The 25353-nt window shown below is 35.9% G+C and overlaps 1 protein-coding gene across 7 annotated transcripts in view; it reads right to left on the bottom strand.

Moving 5' to 3' along the window:
- The window catches only part of BCAS3 (BCAS3 microtubule associated cell migration factor), a 611032-nt gene that overhangs the window by 513326 nt on the left and 72353 nt on the right, over positions 1 to 25353 (bottom strand). For all 7 annotated transcript variants that reach the window (XM_045984131.1, XM_045984134.1, XM_045984132.1 and 4 more), the window contains one exon: positions 5055 to 5127. In XM_045984131.1, coding sequence (XP_045840087.1) covers positions 5055 to 5127 — 73 coding nt within the window. The remainder of the gene's footprint in view (positions 1 to 5054; positions 5128 to 25353) is intronic.

Raw genomic sequence — 25353 nt, 5'->3', positions numbered from 1 at the left:
TATCTCTAAGCCACATGAGACAAAGTACTTAAGTAGTAATAGTAATGTCATCGTGTTTCCTTAAGATTTCATTACATCCACAATCAGATGAACAGGGCATGCTCTAGATATAAAGTCCAGAGCCCCGTGTGCAATCCATGATACTGGATACCCTACTATGCTGATCGATTGCATTAAAAACCTTTATGCCACTGTGGCAGCTCTGATAAATGGTATGCCAAAGATGTAAAAGACCATTCTTTGAAAACAAGAAAGAGAGCCACAGAGCCAAGCAGAGAGCCAGAAGAAAATGCAGAACACTCATAGGAGTGAAAAATACCAGGGATGGGCAAGTGAAAGACTTGGTCCTTGAAAGAAGGCCAAGGAACTGTTTGGAATGCTCATATATTAAAGCACCCCTAACTGGAAGAACATCTTAAATCTCTCATGTCCACAGAAGTCACACCAGCCCAAAATGTGATCTCATCAGACCACATGAACACAAGAGGATGAAAATTAGTCAAAACTCAAAATACATGCTATCATATGTAACATCATCTGTGACATTTCACCACAAAAAGAAACACTGCATACCTATTATCCCAAGCAATCATCTTTCTAGTTTTAATTAAAGAGCTTTTATTTACTTCATACACAACTTGAAATAAAGTCTATTCAGTAACACTTCAGGACACTGAAACAGTGCTTAACCTCTACCTAAATAACTACTGCTTTCAGGCAGTGGCTACCAAATACCAGTCCCATGGAATTCTGCCAATCCAAGTTCTGCGACCAAACTGCAAAAAATAAATACTGTGAACTAACTGTATTATATTTAATTAATAGTCCTTAATTTTTAAATTAAGACTTTATTCTTATTTAGCTATTAAACTTACTTTCTTTTTCAAGATAAATTTAAGATGAAAAGAGATATTTATTTGAATATTAGTAGGGTACCTGCCCTGTCTTGAAATTACTTCATTTTTGGCAAAGATTGGCACTGAACTTCATTAAATAAGAGCGTTCCTTGGCCTTGGCAACTGTGATACAATGTGGTTCAAGATTCTGCCCAAGATGGGTATCATGGCTGTGTGCTTGTTCATTCTGGGCACAGCCATTATGCACATCCACAGGTCCACTGATGGGGGCAAGGAAGAAAGGGCTGTCCATTATTCATATTACTGGAGCCTAACAGAAAGACACAGGACCTCTCTGGAGTTCATCTTACTATGTGTCAAAGGACTTAGAGAACATCAATGAAGGAAGCATTTCGCTGATTAATGAAAAATAAGGCCTTTATGCCCATCTACCCCTTCTAGAAGGTTATACAACACTGCAGTGCATAATAAAAAATTTTAAAAAAAACAATTTTTAAGTGTTTCTTAAATTAACTAGTTCTATTTCCCAATGCCTGTGTCTTTTGTATATTACTGCTATCACGCAAAGGAGATTCCCTTTGCATTTACTAAACAATGTGTTCACATGAAGAAGAAACAATCAGGGAGGTCCCTTCACACTCTGAAAAATTCCAGCTAAGTAGCTGCATAACAGTATGCATCACACTGCTTAAAATAATAAAAGTAAAATCAACAACAAAAGTATATTCCACTTCTACAGAAATACTGAGACAAAATATACACAAAACAAAAAGTCTCCTAAGAAGTTACTGTTTAAATAAGTGTGTAAATACAACTTACTTGCTACATTTTAAAATAATTCTTTATTAACTCTAAAAATAACTGCCCAGAAAACAGGAAAGTAAGTTTAATACATGAACAAGAAGTTAAAGTACCCTAAATGCAAAGGCATGTTCCATCTACGGACTTGGAAAATGGGCAAAGGCCTGGGTCCACAACTAACTGTGACGGAACCTCACTTAATTTTAGTTTCCTCATGTATAAAATGAGGATAATACAATCTCCTTCAGAGGCTTGTTTTAAGATTAAATGATGTTACATAGTGGAAAATATTTAATAGGCCTGATACATAGTAGGCATTCAACATTTGCTTTCCATTCCCCAGTGCTATATTAGCACAGTCAATAAGCATATGCCTCATAAAAATTTGGGGTTATAACTTTTTTAAATCCCAGAATGTGGGAAACAGATCCTAAAAGAACTGACCTATAACTAGATTTCTCTGTTATTATATTCAGCTTTGGAGTTATTAAAAAGTGTCTAGTCTATTCAATATCACCATCTGCTAACCTACTGCCCACTTAGAATAACTCTTAAAATATACACATACTCTGGCGCCTGGATGGCTCAGTCATTAAGTGTCTGCCCTCAGCTCAGGTCATGATCCCAGGGTCCTGGGATGGAGCCCTGCATCAGGCTCCCTGCTCTGCGTGAAGCCTGCTTTTCCCTCTCCCACTCCCCTGCTTGTGTTCCCTCTCACACTGTATCTCTCTCTGTCAAATAAATAAATAAAATCTTTAATATATAAATACAGACACACACACACACACACACAAAGCACTAGCTCAGATTAGAGAAAACTGTATTCACCAACAATCATAACACTTGCAAGAAACACAATCCTACATGAAAATGTCCTTCTTGAGACTATATTCTGACAAAGATACTACACACAACAGTTGTTTATTGTAATCAGATCAGCAAATAAATGAATGAAAACAAAATGGGTATTTCGTGCCATTGTCTTCCATTGGAAAGAAAGGTATAAAACAAGAGAGAAAAAAGACAGCGTACAGGCAAGAGAGAGCTTATATCCAGTAACAACAGGATATATCATGCTCGAAGTTACGGTCCATGAAATGACTTATGAACTTAAGATACTCAAAAGTATCTTTACATTTATTTATCAATAATCACTCTTAAAACAACACAACAAATGATACAAACATATAAAAGTCTCTTACTAGAATGAGTCCTCTACTACGAAATAATTTCAGGAGAAGAAACGAAAGGAGGAAAATAAATATCTTACAATAGACTTTTTGTAATAGGAAAATGCTACTGTAATTGGGACTAAATTCACTGTCCCTATGGTGGTTAATTTTATATGTCAATAGGGCTAGGCCACAATAACCAGATTTGGTCAAATATTATTCTAGATGTTTCTGAGAAATTAGTTTTTACGTAAGATTAATTTTAAATCAGTAAAGTTTGAGTTAAGCAGATATAATCTGAGTGTGCCTCATCCAAACAGTTGAAAGCCTTAACAGGAAAAACTACTGACATCCTTGGAGGAAGAGACAATTCCATCTTTGGACTGGGACTGCAATACTTTCCTCAGTGTCTAGATTTGGACTCGCCAGTCTTCACAGTCATGTGAGCCAATTTCTTAAAATCTCAATCTCAATCTCCCTCTGCCCCCCTCTCTCTTTCCCTCTCTCTCTCCACACAACTACACACATATATACCCCACATCATACTGGCTTTGTTTCTTTGGAGAACCCTAACTAATATGACCCCCATACCACTAAATGCATCCCTCAACAAATGATCCCATCACCAACTGCATATAATCACTTTACCCTTCCTTTTTGCTTTATTTTTTTATAAAGCGATACCTCAATAAATGAATCTTGTAAAAACAAAAGCAATCTCCTTCATCATACTAACGTTAGCAGGGTTGATGAGTAGAAAACCTTTCAAAAACTGCAAACCCAACTCAGCAGATAGGTGAATGCCTTCCACAAACACATCTTTTCGTGGGGTTTCCACAGGTCTACCTGCCCCTGAACTACAGAGGGCTAAACATCAGGAAAACAAAAGTCAACAAAGTGGCTTTACCACAGTGGCCGACCCTCTTTGTAGCTCCCACTCTTGTTCAGCACCTCTGTAAACACATCAGTTCCCTAATTCTCATGCTCTCATGTACTGAGTCCCTCTAATGAGATTATCGCTTCACTTTTCACTCTTTTCAACTCCAGAATTTCCGTTAGGTTTTCTATAATTTCTAACTCCTTATTGAGGTGCTCTATTTGTTGAGTCACTGTTACCACACTTTCTTTATTTTTAGAAACACGACTCATGGGGTGCCAGGGTGGCTCGGTGGGTTAAAGCCTCTGCCTTCAACTCAGGTCGTGATCGGTGGGTTAAAGCCTTTGCCTTCGACTCAGGTCGTGATCCCAGGGTCCTGGGATCGAGCCCCGCATCGGGCTCTCTGCTCGGCAGGGAGCCTGCTTCCTCCTCTCTCTCTCTGCCTGCCTCTCTGCCTACTTGTGATTTCCGTCTGTCAATTAAATAAATAAAGTCTTAAAAAAAAAAAAAAAGAAACACGCCTCATTTACTTCTTAGAACATATTTTAAATCCTTATCTGTAAATCCTTATCTGTAAAATTTAACATCCAGAGACTAGCAGAAGGCAGTTTCTACTGCCTCCCTTTTTTTCCTCAACGGGACACACTTTCTTGTTTCTTGGAATGTGTCCTAACTTCATGCTGAAAACTCAACATTAAAATTATATAAATATAATACAGTGTAACAACTCTGTAAATCTGTCTCCCTCTACATTGTGTAGTTACTAATATCTCTGCTCAGTTTTACTTTTCTTTAATTCTTATTATTTTAAAGCCTGGTTTCCTTGGGTTGCCCCAAGTCTATGTAGCTCAGTGGTTAGTCAATGATTCAACAGAGAATTTACTCAAATACTCAATAAAAGCTGTGATCCTTTCCAAAAGGATCTGTGTGTGGGTACTGCAGCACATTCAACATTCAGAACAGTTTCAAGGCTCCCCAGATTTTAGTTTGGACTCCATAAAAGTTACTATGATAGAAAACAAATAAACTTAAAAAAAAAAAAACCTTAATGATGCTAATCTTTTATTTCAAGACTGAATTCTGATCTATTGCTTGTTTTCTTTTGTCTCCTGCTATCACCCTGCATATAAGAAAACAGTAAACAGAAATCACAAGACGAGAGCCACAGGACACCCTAAATATGCTTTTAATTCTTTTCTCTTCTTTCTTATAAGAGCATTGTCTTACGGTAACAAGGATTTTAAGATACCAAAATTCACCCTCTGAAATAGTAATACAAATTTTTTTTTTCAGTTTTTGTAATACAAATTTTTAATTGTGGTTCAAAGAATTTTTTAATTTCCTTACCCAGAAGATCCAGTGCTCTTACAAACACCGAGGAGGGGCCTTTTTTCAGCAAAGTTGTCACACTTTTGAGTACCTGGAAAGCAACATAAAATAAAAGGTAAAATAAAACTTTGAGAAGGATTCTTTTACACTTTCCATTATTTTCATGCTCTCAAAACATAGGCAGCTAAAAAGATAGCAAAACATTTATGACAAATTGACATAATTAATATACTTGATTGAACAAAAATAGAACAGCTATAAATAAACCCATAACTATTTTTAAAATTGAACCAGCATTTAAAGTACTTTTTTAAAAAGTTGGCACCAACTTCAATCTTATACACACGCTCCATGAGATCAAAAACCACCCCGAACTCCACCAACTAATTACCTAAGACTAGTATAATTTTCATGTTAAAAGTAATTAAAGGGAGGTATGGACAGAAAAATTATAAAATTATAAGCCATTATCAATATACATAAATGTAAAAATCCTTTTAAAATTGGTTACCTGGATAGCAATATATTAGAAAAAAAATAAAATCTCATAACCAAGTTGGATTACCCAAGTAATAATTTCACATTACAAAACCTATTAATGTAATTCATTATATTAGCATTTCAACAAATGCCAAAAAAGCACTTGATTCTATACCTAGTCATGATAAGAACAAAAGAAACAACAAAAATAAGTTTTCTTTTCCCAATGATTATTTACAAAATATTGTATAACAAAATCATAGATAATGCTTTAGACCATTCCCATGAAAATGAGTAATAACACAAGGATACCCAATTAACTGTTCCTATTCAACCCTATACTGAAAGCCCTAGACAGGATAATGACAATAATTGAACTCAACAATATTACTGGATATAAAACCAATGTAAAATAGCAGCAACAAGCAGAAAAATAGTCAGGAAATACAAAAAGGCTCAGAACCACATAAAAAGGTGCTCAACCTCACATAGGACAGAAATTGCATGTAAAACTATATTGAAAAATTATATTGAAATTTGCTAATTTTGAAGAAGTGAAAATGGTACTATGGTTATAATTTTAAGATTCCTTATCTTTGGGGCACCTGGGTGGCTCAGTGGATTAAGCCGCTGCCTTCAGCTCAGGTCATGATCCCAGGTTCCTGGGATCGAGCCTCGCATCAGGCTCTCTGCTCCGCAGGGAGCCTGCTTCCTCCTCTCCCTCTGTCTGCCTCTCTGCCTACTTGTGATCTCTCTCTCTGTCAAATAAATAAATAAAATCTTTAAAAAAAAAAAGATTCTTTATCTTTTGGAAATAAATAATAAAATATTAACCAAGAGGCTGGCTGTTACAGTATCTGGAAGCGGATAGTTCACAAGATTTTGGATGAAGGAGAATAGATGCTAATGATTTAAAAATAGCCATAAAATGATGGGTAATAGGTTCTTAAAGATTGTTATGCTATTTTTACTACTTCTGAGTAAGTTAGAAACTTTCCATTAAAAAACTTTTTTTTTAATTTATTTATTTATTTGACAGACAGAGATCACAAGTAGGCAGAGGCAGGCAGAGAGAGAGGAAGGGAAGCAGGCTCCTGCTCAGCAGAGAGCCCAACACGGGCCTCCATTCCACGACCCTGGGATCATGACCTGAGCCAAAGGCAGAGGCTTCAACCCACTGAGCCACCCAGACGCCCCTCCATTAAAAAACTTTTTTTTTTTTTAAGATTTTATTTCTTTATTTGACAGAGAGAACACAAGTAGGTAGAGAGGGAGGCAGCAGAGAGAGGAGGAAGCAGGCTCCCTGCTAAGCAGAGAGCCCGATGTGGGGCTCGATCCCAGAACCCTGGGATCATGACCTGAGCCAAAAGCAGAGGCTTTAACCCACTGAGCCACCTAGGCGCCCCCATTAAAAAACTTTTAATTCTACTAATATACATTGACCTTCACATAAAACCTTCTCAAAAAAATCCAAAAGTGGGGGCCTGGGTGGCTCAGTGGGTTAAAGCCTCTGCCTTCACCTCAGGTCATGATCCCAGGATCCTGGGATCGAGCCCCACATCGGGCTCTCTGCTCCACGGGGAGCCTGCTTCCTTTCCTCTCTCTCTGCCTGCCTCTCTGCCTACTTGTGATCTCTGTCTGTCAAATAAATAAATAAAATCTTTAAAAAAAAAATCCAAAAGTTCTGTAAAATTCTCTGACCATATCAATCAAAATTCTATATGCAAATAGCCTTTAACAGAGAAATATCACTGCTAAGACTTCACCCTACATATATAATTAGCCATGAGGAAAATAACTTGAATACAAAATTATTCACTATAGCATTGTTTGTAACAGCAGAAGACTACTAAGTTCCAAATAGATAATGAAGTATTTCCCATAGCTGTAAAAAAAATAAATGTATACTCAATGGAAATATTAAATGAAAGCTAAAATATAAAGTGGAAACATATATATATACACACACACATGCAAAAATAGAAAAATACAGAATACTATCCCATCTTTTGTATAGCATGGAGAAAGAAAGACTTATTTGCACATACACACACCTACACAGACTCTCTAAGGATACATAAAAAATCCTAACTAATGATGATCTATGGGAGGGAAAAATGGAAAATGCAAAAGACAGGGAACAAAAATAAGGAAAAAAGCTTTCACTGTCCATATACTTTGTATGTTCTAGTTTTCAAACCATACAAATATATTAATTCCTCCTGAAATTTTGCTTTGTTTTTAAATAAGGAGACAAATTCCAGAAGAGACAAGTAAATGGTTTTATCTTCTAAGACGAGCTGGTAGACTGAAGACACGCATTTCATTTTATCCTTTCTGAAAATTCCAGTTAGAGTACATTAAATCAAACAGGGTTGAAAACTATATAATAATGCCCACAGGGGCACCTGGGTGGCTCAGTGGGTTGGGGCCTCGGCCTTCGGCTCGGGTCATGATCCCAGGGTCCTGGGATCGAGCCCCGCGTCTCTGCTCAGTCAGGAATCCTGCTTCCCTTCCTCTCTCTGCCTGCCTCTCTGCCTGCTTGTGGTCTCTATCAAATAAATAAATAATCTTAAAAAAAAATTTTTAAATAATAATAATTTGATACCTGATTATGTTGGGTATACCTGAGATTTATCCTTATACAGTTAGGAGATTGTAAAAGAGCTTGTGAGCTTTCTCTGGAGAATTTAACAAGTCAGTCCATGAAGAAAGACCAAAAGACACTGTTGATCAGAAAGCTCCAACAAAGAGCACAATCAAAGCACCAAACAGTAAATTAAAAATTGACAAACACAACACAGAACTTTTGATCAGGTTTTTAGTTTGCCACTCAAAAATATGTGCAGACAATGAAAACAATCATCTGCAAGTGTCTAATTCTAGACAGGAAGAAAAACATCAAAAATTACATATATATATCTACATATATAATCACTTCACTAATAATTTATAAGATACAAGAGAAGATATTGTAGTCATGGAATAATATAAGAATACAATGAAAAATGGACTCTTGGAGAATAAAAGGAGCTCCTAGAAATTAAATAAAGCAAGATAGATTATTTAATAAACTCAACACAAGGGACAAAGGTAAAATTGAGAAAAATTTCTCAGCAAAAATGTAAAAACTAGAGGAAAACAGCATCAATATACACACACATACACAAAAAATGTTAATGGAACACTCCAAAGTTAAATTCTAGTCAAAAGTCCAATTTATAGACAGGAGAAGAGAAAAGGAAAAAAAAAAAAAAAGGAAGAGAGAGAAAAAACAGAGATGAAGAAATCATCTTTGAAATATTCCAAAACCTATTCCCAGAACAAAAGAATATGACTTTATAAGCTCTCTGAAGGTCTGGAACAACAGATTCAACAAACAACACCAATGTGCATCATTTCATGATAGTGGTAACAAGAAGTTTCTACAAGCCTTCACCGAGAAAAAAAAACAGGCTAATTACAGAATCAGGAACTCCAATGGCTGCTTTAGGTATTACATAATATCACAAAACCCTATAGCTAACACCATACAGACTAAATGCCCTCCCCCTTAGGTCAAGAACAAGGCAAGAATATCCACTCTCATCACTGCTATTTAACATACAATTGGAAGTTCTAGCTAAAGCAATAAGACAAGAAAGAAAGAAAAAAGGCATACAGATAAGAAAGGTAGAAATAAAATCCTTGGGTGCTGATAACATGACTAATACACAGAATCAACAACCACAAAAACAAACAAACAACAACAACAATAAAACCTAAAGCTAATAAGTGAGTTAGTCCAGCAAGGTCACAGGAAACAAGATCAACATACAAAAATCAAATGTGTTTCCTTTTTTTTTTTTTAAGATTTTATTTATTTATTTGAGAGAGAGAGAGAATAGGAGGGGGGGTGGGGAGAGGGAGAGGGAGAGGGAGAAGTAGACTCCCCACTGAGCAGGGGAGCCAAAGACATGAGGCCTGATCCCAGAACCCTGAGATCATAACTTGAGCTGAAGGCAGATGCCTAACTGACTGAGTCACCCAGATTCCCCCCAAATCAAATTATTTCTATATACTAGTAATGTATTAACTAGTAATGAGATTAACAGTACAATAACAATTTGTACACTTGAAATTAACATTACACTGTTATTACACCAACTGGAATTAAACTTTTTTAAAAAATAACATTTAGGGGCACCTGGGTGGCTCAGTGGGTTAAGCCTCTGCCTTCGGCTCAGGTCATGGTCTCAGGGTCCTGGGATCGAGCCCCAAATCGGGCTCTCTGCTCAGCGGGGAGCCCGCTTCCCCTCTCTCTCTCTGCCTGCCTCTCTGCCTACTTGTGATCTCTGTCAAATAAATAAATAAAATCTTTTAAAAAAAATAATAAAAATAACATAATTACTCAAAAGAAAATTGAATGAATAAATTTAACAAAATACATGTAGGATTTATATACTGAAAACTGCAAAATGCTGATAAAAGAAATGAAAGATAACCCAAATACATGGAAATATATAATTGATATGATACACAGAAAAGTACGAACAGACCCACACAAATATGGCCAACTAATTTTTATAAAGGTGTAATAGCATTAAACAGAGAAGAACAGTCTTTTCAACAAGTAATCCTGGAGCAACTAGACATCCACAGGAAAAAAATAAAACTGGACCTCAAACTGGAATTTATTTAATTTATTTAATTTATCCAAAATTAACTCAAAACAGATCACAGATTTATATGTAAAACTATGTAACTTTCAGAAGAAAACCTGCAGGACTTAGGGTTTGGTGAAGAGGTCTCAGACATACACAGCATCAAAAAGTATGATGCATAGGACCAAAAAAAAATCAATAAACTGGAATTAAAATTTTTTAAAACAAGCAAAAAAATTAATATGAAAACAAAAAAACAAGCTACACGTTGGGGAAAAAATACTTAGAAAACCCATGTCTGACAAAAAAACTCATACCCACAAATACAAACTCAAACTGAACACTGAAAAAAAAATACAATCCAATTAGAAACTGGGCAAAAGAAATAAAAAGATATTACACTGGAAAGAAGATATGGATGGCAAATACAACAAAGAAAAGATTCTCAACATTATCAGCCATCAAGAAAATTGAAATTAAGACCAAAATAACATATAATTACATAGCGGTTAGAATAACTAAAACAGAAAGTCATAATAATAACAAGCATTGGTGAAGACGCAAAGAAACTAAATCTTTCGTGCATTCTTGGAAATGAAAAATAATACAACCCCTCTTGAAAAAAGTTTGATGTTTTCTCTGAAATCAGCAAAAGAGGCACCTGGGTAACTCAGTTGGTTAAGTGTCTGCCTTTGGCTCAGGTCATGATCCTGGGTCCTGGGATGGAGCCCTGCATTGGGCTCCCTGCTCAGCAGGGAGTTGGCTTCTTCCTCTCCCTTTGCCCCTCCTCCCCACTTATTCTTTCTCTCTCACTCAAATAAATAATCTTTAAAAAAAAAAAAAAAGAGTAACAACAACATATACCTACCATACATCCCAGCAATCACTGTACTGGGCATTTATCCCAAAGAACTAAAAAATTATGTCCACACAAACCAATACACAAAGTTTTACAGTAGTTTTATTCAAAACAGCCCAAAAGGGAAATCATCCTAAATGTCATACAACAGATGAGTATCTCTATACCATGTAATACTAATCAATACACAAGTAGAACTGTTCATATGTTAAACAACTTGGATATACCTCAAGAACATCGTGCTAAATGGAAAAGCCAATCTCAAAACTTTACCTACTATGTAATTCCAGTTATGTAATTCTAGTTATTGTCCACCAATGTCGTTTCTTGATTTATATATTATTCTGTACTTATATATGAGGTAACCATGAAGAAAAACTAAGTAAAGGGTATGCAATACCCCTCTCTGGTATTTTTGCAACTTCCTAAAATATTTAGTATTTCAGAAAACTTGCTAGGATTGGTTTATAAATGTTTTTCTACAAATACTAAAAATGTGGGTTTTACTCTTTAAAAAGGTATGTATATCAGGGCGCCTGGGTGGTTCAGTCGGTTAAGCGGCTGTCTTCAGTTCAGGTCATGATGCCAGGGTCCTGGGATCCAGCCCTGCATCAGGCTCTCCGCTCAGCAGGGAGTCTGCTTCCCTGCCCCCTGCCTGCCTCTCTGCCCACCTGTGATCTCTCTCTCTCTCTCTCTGCCAAATAAATAAATAAAATCTTTTTTTTAAAAAAAGGTATGTATATCAAAAGAATGAGAAAACAAGCCACAGTCAGGAGACATCTTTGCAAAAGACACATCTGCTAAAGGACAGTTATTAAAAACATACAAAGAACTCAACACTGAACAATAAGAAAGTGAAGAACCCAAATCAAAAAATGGAAAAAAGGGGCGCCTGGGTGGCTCAGTGGGTTAAAGCCTCTGCCTTCGGCTCGGGTCATGATCCCAGGGTCCTGGGATTGAGCCCCGAGTCAGGCTCTCTGCTCGGCGGGGAGCCTGCTTCCCTTCCTCTCTCTCTGCCTGCCTCTCTGCCTGCTTGTGATCTCTGTCTGTCAAATAAATAAATAAAATCTTTAAAAAAAAAAATGGAAAAAAGATCTGAACAGACACCTAACCAAAGATAATATACAGATGGCAAACAGGCATATGAAAAAATGCTCCACAGCATTGTCATCAAGGAAATTAAAATTAAAACAACGAAATATCACTACACACCTATTAGAATGGCCAAGAATCATAACAATGACCATAACAAATGTTGGCAAGGATTTGGAGAACAGGAACTCTTATTTTATTCCTTGCTAGTAGGAATGCAAAATAGTACAGCCACATTGGAAAACAGTTTGGCAGTTTCTTACAAAACTAAAGATACTCTTACCACCCAATCCAGTAATCACACTCCTTAGTATTTACCCAAAGTTGTTGAAAGTTTTGTCCACACAAAAACTTGCACACATGTTTGTAGTTTTTTTTTTTAAGATTTTATTTATTTATTTGACAGGGAGATAGAGAATACAAGCAAGCAGAGCAGCAGGCAGAGTGGAGAGAGAAGCAGGCTCTCTGCTGAGCAGAGAGCCTGATGCAGGGCTCAATCCCAGGACCCCAGGATCATGACCTGAGCTGAAGGCAGCTGCTTAACCAACTGAGCCACCCAGGCACCCCTGTTCGTACCATTTTTATTCTAGTTGCCAAAACTCAGAAGCAATTAGGACATCCTTCAGTAGGTGAATGGAAAAACTGTGATATATCCAGACAATGGAATATTATTCAGGACTAAAATGAAATGAACTATCAATCCATGAAAAAAGCATGGGGGAAAATTAAATTTGCCACTTAGTGAAAGAAGTCAACCTCAAAAAGTTACCTACTGTGTGACCATCATATGACATTCTGGAAAAGGCAAAACTATGGAGACAATATGAGACTGACGCGCTACCTACTGCACTAACGAGGCACCTAAAACTATGGAAACAATAAAAAGATCAGTTGTTACCAGGGGTTTAGAGGAAGGAGAGATTAATTCATAGAGCACAAGTGATGTTTAAGGCAGGGACACTATTCTGTATGATATTACAATGATGGGTATATGCATTACTCATTTGTCAATACCCATAAAACATATAATACCAATAGGGAATTGTAATATAATCTATAGACTTTGGGTGGTAATGATATATCAATTTAGGTGTCAACATGGAAAGATGTGGATAGTGGGAGAATTGGAGGGTAGGCGGGGGTACACAGGAACCCTCCGTGCTTTCCACCCAATTCTGTTATACAAATAAAACTGCTCTTAAAATATTAATTTTTTGATTCTTATATTTAGACTTCATATTTGTAACTGCATGGACAAGGTCCCAAAAGCTATTTGGGTAAAATTATTGTTTTGGAAGTATAATAGATTTGTTTTCATTGCAAAAATCATTGGAGGATCTTATTAAAGTTGTCATTTTTCAGATAAAAAAAAAATATATTAATTTTTAAAAAAAGAGGTACCAAGCTCTTAAATACTCATGTTCATTGCAGCATTATTCACAATAACCAAAAGGTGAAAGCAACCCAAAGGTCCATCAATGGATTGAATGGATAATGAAAATGTGCTATATACACACAATGAAATATTATTCAGCTTTTAAAAAGAAGGAAATCCTGTTACATGCTACATATGGATAAATCTTGAGGACATTATGCTAAGTGAAATATGCCGGTCACAAAAAGACAACTCCATTACTCTACTTACACGAAGCATCTAAAGTAGTTAAACTCAGAAACAGAAAGTTGAATGTGGTTACCATGGGCTGGGCCTGGGCCAGGGAGAGATGGAGAGCTGTTACACAATGATACAGAAAAAGTTCTAGAGATCTATGTATGTCCTTAACACTATCTAAAGATGGTAAACTTCATGTGACTTTTACTACAACTAAAAATTTTGAAAAGGGTAGAAATAAGTTGTTCACATATATGGGTACACCAGTGGCAAGCATGCACATTAATATGCATACATACACATACAGATATTCAGTTACATTACATGCTAACCTCATAAACATCAATTTCAAAAATTGGGATATACCTCTTAGGGGATTAGGATAAAGATATTTAGAAGAGGTAGCCAGGGACTTCAGCATGCTATTAACAATGTCTCATTTTTTCACTGTTGATAAAAAGTAGCTCTAATGTTTAGAATCCATGTTAACAGAACACTCCAAAAATAATGGGAACTGATCCAGAAGAGACAGTTAATGGTTATACATTTCGATCGTGACATGATGTACCTAATATGACATTTATAAATTGTCAATATAATTATACAAAATAGGTTAAGACTAACTCTATCATCCCTTGACAGACTATACTAACATGTGAATATGATAAAGATAAAAGATAAAAACACAATTAGTATTTATGAATAAAGTTCTCACTATTTAATTTTCTAGGAGCTTATAACAATCAATGTGTAAGTCTTTACAAATTACTCATTTACTATAGATTTGTACTGTTACTCCTGCTCAACAAATAAATCAAATTTCACAATTAACAATACAACTTCAATCAAGTACAAGTTAACAATTAACTCATCCAAAGCCCACAGTATTTATGTTCCAAATTAATTATAGGTGAACTTCATCTATGGAAGCCCAATTCTTCACTCCTAACATATTTCACCTTCACCTTCAACAATAACCATTCTACTTCTGCTTCCTGGTGTCTAGAACGTCTTTACAATTTGTACCTGTATTATACATAACAACTTGATATTTTGATGAATGAAACATCATGTCTTTAAAATGCAGATAATACTGGTGAGAATAGTTTGATGGTTTTGTGTTTCTCAAACCTGAATGGAAGAACTCCCATTGGTTTCAGCTACCTAACAGGTTATATCAGTACTCCTGACTTTGCACTAGAATGTCAGCCATCCAACAATTATGAAGACTTGGATTCTTGGATTGAAGACTTGGATTCTTCACAGATATTCGAAGAGAGCCAAGCAAAAATTTTAAACACAAAATAAAACCTTAACTTGCAAATGGCTTAACCTCTAACATAACTACTACCAAAACCAGGCAGGCAGAAAAGACCAGAGTCAACAATAAGCAAACAAATAATAATGGAACCTCCAAATTCATTTGAGTCATGCTCTTCAGTTTAAAAAAAAAATTCTAATTTCAGAGTCAGAAAACTAGGTAACAAAACCTTAACTCTGCTTTAAATAATGTATTGTAGATGGTTTGAATAAACACAATTTTTAAAGTGTTAGTATAAAAATTCTACAATCTCATGAACACTGTAGCTATTAACCTGATTTTTCATGCAGTAGAAATAGGAGCATGTACTCTCCATGATGCCTAATGGAGTCACCACCCTCCCATAATGTAATCCTCCAAATTGTAGAGGATTAACTTTTTATATATAAAATTGTGTTTATTTGCATGTACAATAGAGAGAATGACGTTACATACACCTGTTCTACAGCATTTAACAGAATATAGCATGATGATTGAAATGAAAAGCGGCTAGCCAAATCCATCAAATATAAAAACTATTGCAATCCTGTTGCAAAGTCCTTTTGTTAAACTCCTTTTATTCTAAATCCTTTTAATTCTGTCCTATAACACTAAAACATTTATAAAAAGCTTAAAATCCTAATAAATCGCACAATTAAAGTAATGAAAATGGGCTTGCCCCCCAAGTTATAACTCCTCTTTTCCTCAACAAAATTTAAGACAGTTTACATGTCAGAAAATGTTAAATAATATCCCCCACCATACAGACCAGTATTAAACTCATTCAAACCAAAGAGTTTAAGCTCATAAATCAGCCTTAAAGATTTCAAGACATCAAATAGAAACTACTTCTGTGAAGATCCAGAAACAGATCCAGAGGCAAATATAAATCCAACTCACAGTGAAATATTCCAACTCTACTCTTTTGATGTGGAGAATGATCTCTTAAATATAAAGATTTAAAGTATGCTAATACTAACAACATTTAACTGAGAAAGTATTTTGTAGAAAGATCTCACTAAACAATTTAATTCATCTTATCAGTTAATTAAACCATTTACAATCCTTCCACCCCATTTTTTATTTTGCTGAAATAATTTTCTTTTAGAAAAGATTTAATTTGGGGTGCCTGGGTGCCTCAGTTCATTAAGTGTCTTCCTTCAGCTCAGGTCATGGTCACAGGGTCCTGGGACTGAGTACCTGAGCAGGGAGCGTGCTTCTCCCTCTCCCTATGCTGCTCCCCTTGCTTGTGCTATCTCTCTCTCTCTCTGTCAAATGAATAAATAAAATCTTAAAAAAAAAAAAAAAGAAAAGAAAAAGAAAGGATTTAGTTCAACCACTTTGTCTTGTCCAGTTTTCCTTATAAATTCTCTCAATGTGAGCTTCAAGTTGTAGTAACATTTTACAGATCTAAAATTTAGCTAGAAACTATGATTCCATTGTCATAGGCAAATTTTATTATATGATAATTTTAATTCTTTAATTCTGTAGGGATCTTTTCCCACTAAAAAGTTCTATTTTCTTACAAAATTTTCTTTAAAAATTCTCCCCTTATGTTACAAAATAATCCCCAATATAAACTGGGTAATCCTCTGGGGCGCCTGGGTGGCTCAGTGGGTTAAGTCTCTGCCTTCGGCTCAGGTCATGATCTCAGGGTCCTAGGATCGAGCCCCGCATCGGGCTCTCTGCTCCGTGGGGAGCCTGCTTCCCCCTCTCTCTCTGCCTGCCTCTCTACCTACTTGTGATCGCTCTCTCTCTCTGTTAAATAAATAAATAAACTCTTTAAAAAAAAAAAAAAGAATGTTCACAACAGCTTTATTCATAACAGCTCAAAACTATATTCAACCTAAATTCCATCAACAGAACAACGGATAGTTTAGTATATTCATACGATGGAATATTACAATAATAAAAAGGAAAGATATACTGATATACACAACATCATCAAGAACAGGCAAAGCGGGCGCCTGGGTGGCTCAGTGGGTTAAGCCGCTGCCTTCAGCTCAGGTCATGATCTCGGGGTCCTGGGATCGAGTCCCACATTGGGCTCTCTGCTCAGCGGGGAGCCTGCTCCCCTCTCTCTCTCTCTGCCTGCCTCTCTACTTGTGATCTCTCTGTCAAATAAATAAATAAAATCTTTAAAAAAAGAAAAAAAAAAGAACAGGCAAAGCTACTCCCTCCAAAGTGAAAGAAATCAGAATAGATGGCCTCTGGAGGAGATGAGCGTGACTGGGAAGGGTGTGTGAGAACTGTCTGAGGTGATGGATATGATCTCCATCTTTACGGAAATATGTGTTACAGGAGTGTATGCATCTGTCAAAACAAACTATTACAAAAATCTCTGCATTTCTCTATTGTAAATTATACCTGCATTAAAAAATTGAAGCAAATGATTGGGGTGCCTGGGTGGCTCAAGGAGTTAAGCCTCTGCCTTCAGCTCAGGTCATGGTCTTGGGGTCCTTGAGCCCCGCATCGGGCTCTCTGCTCAGCAGGGAGCCTGCTTCCCCCTCTCTCTCTGGCTGCCTCTCTGCCTACTTGTGATCTCTGTCTGTCAAATAAATAAAAAAAATTTTTTTTAATCTTAAAAAAAAATTGAAGCAAATGAGAAATTTGTTCAGTGGCAAAGGAAATAAACTGTGTGCATAACATTGATAGTGGCTGATTAGAGTGGTAAGACTAGAAGTGGGCTTTTTCCTCCTTTTTATCTAAAATGTGACCAAAATAAATATTAATAAATAAGAATTTATCATTCTACTCGTTCTACCTTTCCGGGGGCTTGATGTTTTTAAAAATAAGATATTGGAATATATATGCATTAGAATAAAAAATAATCCACTTCATTCAAAATGTTAATTACTTACACTTTAGCAGGGATTGCCAATATTACAAATAAGGATTTAAGAAATTTTGCCTCAACCTCTTTAGAGAAAGGTTGCCTAAAAAGCAAAATAGCCTCAGAATAAGCACAAGGGATCACTAACCTTTTATTTGAATTGCTGAACCACAAATACGAAGTAATCATGTACAGTTCCATATCAAAGTCAAATAATGTTTATAGTTTTAAGATTATTTAAGTTAAATTCAGTAGAATGGAAAGATAATTTTAACAAATCCTTCCCAAAATACAGAATAAATGGAAATTTTTTTAAAAAAATTAAATGAGAGGGGCGCCTGGGTGGCTCAGTAGGTTAAAGCCTCTGCCTTCAGCTCAGGTCATGATCTCAGGGTCCTGGGATCAAGCCCCGCATCAGGCTCTCTGCTCAGGAGGGAGCCTGCTTCCCCCCCGCCTCCCAGCCTGCCTCTCTGCCTACTTGTCTGTCAAATAAATAAATAAAAATCTTTTAAAAAAAATTAAATGAGAAAGTTATAGATGCCCAATATCTAACTTGTAAAAGTTCCAAAAAGAGAGACTAGGGAAAACAGAAGGAAATTATAAGTAATATAAGAATTTTCCAAAACCAAAGAACATAAAGCCCTATACCCTACCCTCTATTCACACAGCAGATATCATGATTCTACAAAAATAAAAGTCTGAATGATTTAATTCTCAAAATCCTCTCCTGGCTTCCTATCTCACTCAGAGATGGAAAGTAAAAGCCAAAAATACTTATAAATACATCGTTTGGTACCTCATTTACTTATCTCTCGTCTCTTAATACCCCTCGCCCATTCTGCCTCAGCCTCACTAGCAGCCTCCTTGAGGTTATCCAGATATGCCAACTATCTTCCCTCCCTTGGGTCTTCACACTCTGCCTCTGAAGTAGAGGATGACTAATTTTTGTCAAGCCCTGGTTATCTGACATTTAAAACTAGTATGTGGGTGATACATTAAAAAAAATTAAACTTTAATAAAAATATATATATAAATATAATGCCTCTGTTGTTAAATAATACCCATTTAGGATTGCCCTGTCTCCAAAGAACTGATGTGGTGGGGTTTTTTTTGTTTTTTGGGGTTTTTTTCCATTATGAAATGTCCCTCCTCACCCCTGAGAATACTTGCTCTAAAGTCTTTACCCAATATTAATACAGAATTTAAACTTTCTTATGGTTAATTTCTATTCTGGATTACTTTAAATATATTGGTATCTTTATATTTAACATTTATTTGTTATAGACAGCATATAGTTAGGTCTTGTCTTTTTTTGGATTAACTAAGTCTTGTTTAATATTCTATTTTATCCCTTCTATTGTCTGATGAACTCCACTTGATTGGTTTTTGTTGTTGTTTGTTCCCCTTTTTTTCTCCTTTCACTGCTCTAGAGTTTGCAGTATGTGTGTAAGTTATTTCATTCATCAGGGAAACACACATCTATCTTCAAATAATATAGTATTTCACAAATAGTGCAAGACTCTCTTAACAGTCTATTTGTTTTTTGTTTTTTATTTTTTTATTTGACAGAGAGAGATCACAATTAGGCAGAGAGGCAGGCAGAGAGAGAGGGGGAAGCAGGCTCCCTACTGAGCAGAGAGCCTGATGCGGGGCTTGATCCCAGGACCCTGAGATCATGACCTGAGCCACAGGCAAAGGCTTTAACCACTGAGCCACCCAGGCGCCCCCAGTCTATTTGTTTTTTAAACACCAGTTGTCCTCATATGCTGCTTATCAGTTCTTATATAAGGCAAAAACAAAAACGAAACGTAGCTGGTGTGGGTTTCTTTTCCTTTTGTGAAGGTTTTGCCTGTTTCCTAGCTAGGTTATTCACCTGGTGTTGAATTCTTGACAAAAATTTCTATATGGAACATGGTAAAGGCAATGACAGAAGGAGGACAGAAAGAATTAAAAATACAATATTCAGAGAAATAAGCAGACAATTTTCCAGAATTATATAAAGGCAACAATCCTGTGATCCAGTAAGCTTGATGAAACTGTAGTAAAATAGAAAGAAATTCGCACCTAAAAAAAGCCTTGAAACATCAACATCGATTGTTACTATATTACCTAATGAAGAAAGAAACGGAATTAAGGAATACATATGCAAAAAATATACATGTATGACTAGATATAATTCATTTTTATAACATTTTTCCTTTTTTTTTTTAAGATTTTATTTATTTGACAGACAGAGATCACAAATAGGCAGAGAGGCAGGCAGAGAGAGAGGAAGGGAAGTAGGCTCCTGGCCGAGCAGAGAGCCCAATGCAGGGCTCGATCCCAGGACCCAGGTTCATGACCCAAGATGAAGGCTCGCGTGGGTTAAAGCCCACTGAGCCACACAGGCGCCCCCATTTTTTCATTTTTAAAGACTAAGATAAAAGAAAGATGAGAATAAGACACAGACAATATGAGAAAATACGTTCCAAGTAAATATAAGATAGAATAAATAGAAGAAGAAAAACAAGAAGGAAAATTCTTTGAGAGAGATGAGTTAAAATTCCAAAATTAAAAAAGAAAAATTTAAACATGGTGGTAAAATTATTTTAAAGGGCCAATATTTAAATTATTTCCATGTATGCCTAACAAAATATTTACAGATATCATATAATTAGCTTAGGGGTGTATCTCAAAAAATGCCACATTGAGCCAAAATTCTATGAAAGATACAAAGGACCCTAACCTAGATACAAAACCAAAACACATAAGTTGGTTGCATTTCTATATACCAATGATGAAGCAGCAGAAAGAGAAATTAAGCAATCAATCCCATTTATAATTGCACCAAAAACCATAAGATACCTAGGAATAAACCTAACCAAAAATGTGAAAGACCTGTACTCCAAAAACTATAGAGCACTGATGAAAGAAATCGAAGTGAACACAAAGAAATAGAAAAATATGGGGCACCTGGGTGGCTCAATCAGTTAAGCATCTGCCTTCAGCTCAGCTCAGCTCATGATCCTGGGATCCTGGGATCCAGCCCTGCGTCCAGCTTCCTGCTCAGCGGGGAGTTTGCCTCTCCCTGTGCCTCTGCCTGCCACTCTCCCTACTTGTGTTTGCTCTGTCTCTCTTTCTCTCTGTCTCTCAAAAAAAAAAAAAAATTCAATAAATAAATAAATTATCTTTTAAAAAGAGAGAGAGAGAAAGAAAGAAAAAAAAAAAGACATTCCATCCTCATGGATTGGAAGAACAAATATTGTTAAAATGCTTGTACTACCCAAAGCGATCTAAAGATTTAAGGCAATCCTTATCAAAATACCAATAGCACTTTTCACAGAACTAGAACAAACAATCCTAAAATTTGTATGGAACCAAATAGCCAAAGCAATCCTGAAATCAAGAACAACAACAACACACACACACACACACACACACACACACAGGGAAGAACAAGAAGATATAGGCATTCTAATTCCAGACTTCAAATTATACCACCAAGAATACTTTTTAAAGAGCATTGATCCATCTTTGCATGATTTAGAAAAATTCTATTAGTAGTGACAGAACAATGTGGTTAGAATCAAGGCACTGTTAAGACAAATTAAAAACACTAATACTGTATTAACCAAAAAGTATGCTGTAAAAAAATATATTTAGGTGTTCATTCAATATCTGCCTAGAAAAAAATTACTTTGGATATAAAGAAATTTTAAATAAGTAAGTGTTAACATGTACATAACCCAGAATTTATCTGCCCACCCAACGATATGCCACTCATAGCACACACCCAACACACAAGCGTGAACCACTCAATTCTAGCCAAAAGAATGCCTGGTCAAATGCTAGGGTTGGTCTTTTTACACGATAGGTAAATTATATACTCATAAATAGACATAAAACCTCTTATAACACTCAAGGATCAACTACATCAACTAGGAGACTTTGAGATTTATCCAGTTCTCTTAAGGATTTGCAGACTGCAGGGAAATAAATCTTGCTGAACAACACAGAGTTCTTGCTGAGTAAGACCAACTTCCCCAAGCATAACAATATCAGAGAAACAAGACCCAAACTACAGAGTATCAAAGTTAATAATGTGTAGAGGGATCTCTACTACTTTGTGCCAAAATATTCCTGAGGAAATAATCCTTTCATTTGAAAACAAATGATTAACTAGAGTTTATTTAAACTGAGATGATGAAAAAGATAAGCCATGGATAGAAAAAAAGTATTTGTAAATCACACATCCAATAACAGATGTGCATCCAGAATATGTAAAGAACTCCCTAAATACAACAGAAATTGGCAAAAGACATGAACAGACATATTGCCAAAGAGATATAGAGATTTCAAGGAAGAATATGAGAGATGTTCAACATCTATTCTATTAGGAATTGAAGAGTGGTACTACATAAAAACAAACAACAATAACAAAAAAAACCCCTTGATCTTCGAAAACCTAAAGGTAATAATAAGGAAGACTGCAACATGGAGAAAAGAAAAGAACATTCTAAAAGAGGTTGGTTAGGATATAGTGGATTTTGCAGATGACAGACAGTGACTTCTAGAGCACCAAGTCAAAAAGTTTCAGAAGTTGGGGTGAGTAGTGGAAGGAGAAGGGGAATTAATAGAGAGATCTGAAAAGTCTGACAAGTGAATGCTATACGCTGAGAGTATAAGACAGAGAGAAGACCTTTAGGCTTTTCATGTTGATTGAGTTACACAAAGATAAAGGACATAAGGAATTTAGTTCCCATGGTTTCAAGATAGTGATGGCAACACTTTTTAGTATAAGAGGGGAAGGGGGAAAGGGTAATGGGGGAGACACTAAGAATTCTGGACTCACTCATTTCTTTTCTCCTGTCAATAGTGGAGTAGGGGTCACGGGACTCCCTTTGGATATCTGGTCAGTTTAGCCACTTTATCAATGAAAAAAAATTTTTAATTATACTTTGATTCTGGAGCAACCGATTGGCTCTGTCAGAAGATCCTGCAACTCTTGATCTCGGGATTGTGAGTTCAAGCCCCATGTTGGGTATAGAGATCACTTGAAAAAAAAAATCTTTAAAAAACAATTATACTTTACTTTGTTTATCCTCATGAGAGTTCTGTGAGGTAGGTTAAAAAAAGGATAATATTTACATTTAAAACTTTGGTATATACGTTAGAAGATCAATTTGAGATGATACTTCAGTGGCTCTTGCAATAATATAAATAAAAATACCAAGAACAGGTGTTAGCTCAATACATGCAGCCATTGTTCTGGTTAGAGAAATATATACATATACACACATACACATATATACACACGTATATACATACCTGAAAACACATATATACTTTTTTTTACAAAGACACACATACTTTAAAAAAAAAGAACTGATTTAATACTGCTAAATTTTAGGGGCGCCTGGGTGGCTCAGTGGGTTAAGCCTCTGCCTTCAGCTCAGGTCATGATTCCAGCGTCCTGGGATCAGCCCAGCATCTGGCTCTCTGCTCAGCAGGAAGTCTGCTTCCCCCACCAGCCCCCACCTCTCTCTGCCTACTTGTGATCTCTGTCTCTCAAATAAATAAATAAAGATTTTTTAAAAATACTACTAAATTTTAAATATTAACAAATTAAGGAATATATCCTTATGTAAAAAAATAATAAATCTCTCAATGAAAAATACACACGGAGAGAAATAGCCCTCCCTTTTATTTCTTTACTCTAAACTTGCAATTCCCGTTTCTGATTTCCATTTCTGCCCTAGTAAAGACTACTATAATCAGTTTCTCTTCCTTACGTCTTTCTCCACTGTACCCAAGGGACTGAGTACAAAGAATTAGGCCATTAATAATCCCTGGCTTATTTCTCATCATAAATGCTTAAACCTCTCCATTATGTTTTAATAATATACAATAAACACCTATGAACCCACCATCCAAGATGAGAAGTAAAACATTATTCCATTTATTTTTATAGATTCATACATCCTAAACCCTGTCACTTACCCACTACCAGGTAGCCATTCTCCTAAATTTTGTGTTCCTCACTCTTGCAGACATATACACACAGTTTTATTTTTGCTTTTCACATTTTAAAACTAGAGTTTTGATTAGTTCATTGACAGGCTGTTGCTATTAAATATAAAGTTATATAAATTCACTTGACCTCAAATTAGATTCTTTTCATGTAACACAAGTAAAAATAATGGAAATTCTAAAATATTTCCAAAATAAACTCACATGTATATAAAAACTACACGAGGCACAATTACAGCAACAAGAGAGAAATTTTCAGTGAAACTTGGGTTAAATAGTAGGTGCCAAGAAGATATTTCAAGTGATAACAAATGAGGTTCAATTCTCTTGTCTTCAGACTAACAGCATCACAAGCAAAGGGAAAAAAAAAAAAAGATGTCATTCTCTGAAAGCCAAGAATCACAGTAGTCCCTTGGTGACAGTAAAAGGGGAAAGGAAAGTTTAAGCTTCCTTTACCTATTCATGAGATCAAAAGAAATAAAGGAATCCCTTGGCGTTTTTATCATTTTCTTTTGGTACTACATCTAGCACCAGAGAGAAGAAAGTACAATTAAGACCATAATACCTCTAAAAATTCCTGTATAATACCTTCAACTTTTAAAGGATCTGAAATTCAAGGTCTCTAAAGATACACTAAATTATATCCTACAAATAAAATCCAAATCCAATTTATTTCTTTGCTTCATTCACAAAAATTCATATGGAGCTTTTAGCACATACTAGGTGCTATTCTAAACAATCTTAAGAAAAATTATCCAAAATTTAGAATTCCTCCCTCTCCCTCTGCCCCTCCCTCTCTCTCCCTCTCAAAAAAGCTTAAAAATAAAAATAAATAAGTAAATAAATTTTAAAAAAAAATTAAAAAGAGGCACCTGGGTGGCTTAGTTAAGCATCAGACTCTTGATTTTGGCTCAGGTTATGATCTCAGGGTCCTGAGGTCCAGCCGCAAGTCAGGCTCCACACTAGGCATGAATCCTGCTTAGGAGTCTCTCTCCCTGTGCCCCTCCCCCTTCCCTCTCTAAAAAAATTAGGAAGGAAGGAAGGAAGGAAGGAAGGAAGGAAGGAAGGGAGGGAGGGAGGGAGGAATTAAAGACGCAAAATGCTGAACTTCCACATCTAGCCATAATGAAGTAACAGGGAGTAAATTTATCCTCCTCCTACAGATAAAATGTATGAAAAGACATTTTCCAGACATTGAACAATAGGAAGCACAGTCCAGTAATCCTTGAGACAAGAGAGTCCTATGAATGCCCCAACGTATTTCTCCTTTATTTAGAAACTCCCAATAGCTGCTTTTGCACTATGATGGCAGAGATGAATAGTCATGACAGATACTGTATGGTCCACATGTCTAAAATATTTCCTATCTAGCCCTTTAGGAAAAGATTTATACACCCCTGCCTCATAGTAAATGCTGCTCCAAACATACCAAACAAAAAGTCAAGTAATTTAAGTCCCAGAACAAAACAAAATCTTGCCATTTGCAAGG

The sequence above is a fragment of the Meles meles genome, chromosome 18, assembly GCF_922984935.1.
Source record: "Meles meles chromosome 18, mMelMel3.1 paternal haplotype, whole genome shotgun sequence".
Classification (NCBI taxonomy): Eukaryota; Metazoa; Chordata; class Mammalia; order Carnivora; family Mustelidae; genus Meles; species Meles meles.
This window is presented reverse-complemented; position numbering and strand designations above follow the sequence as displayed.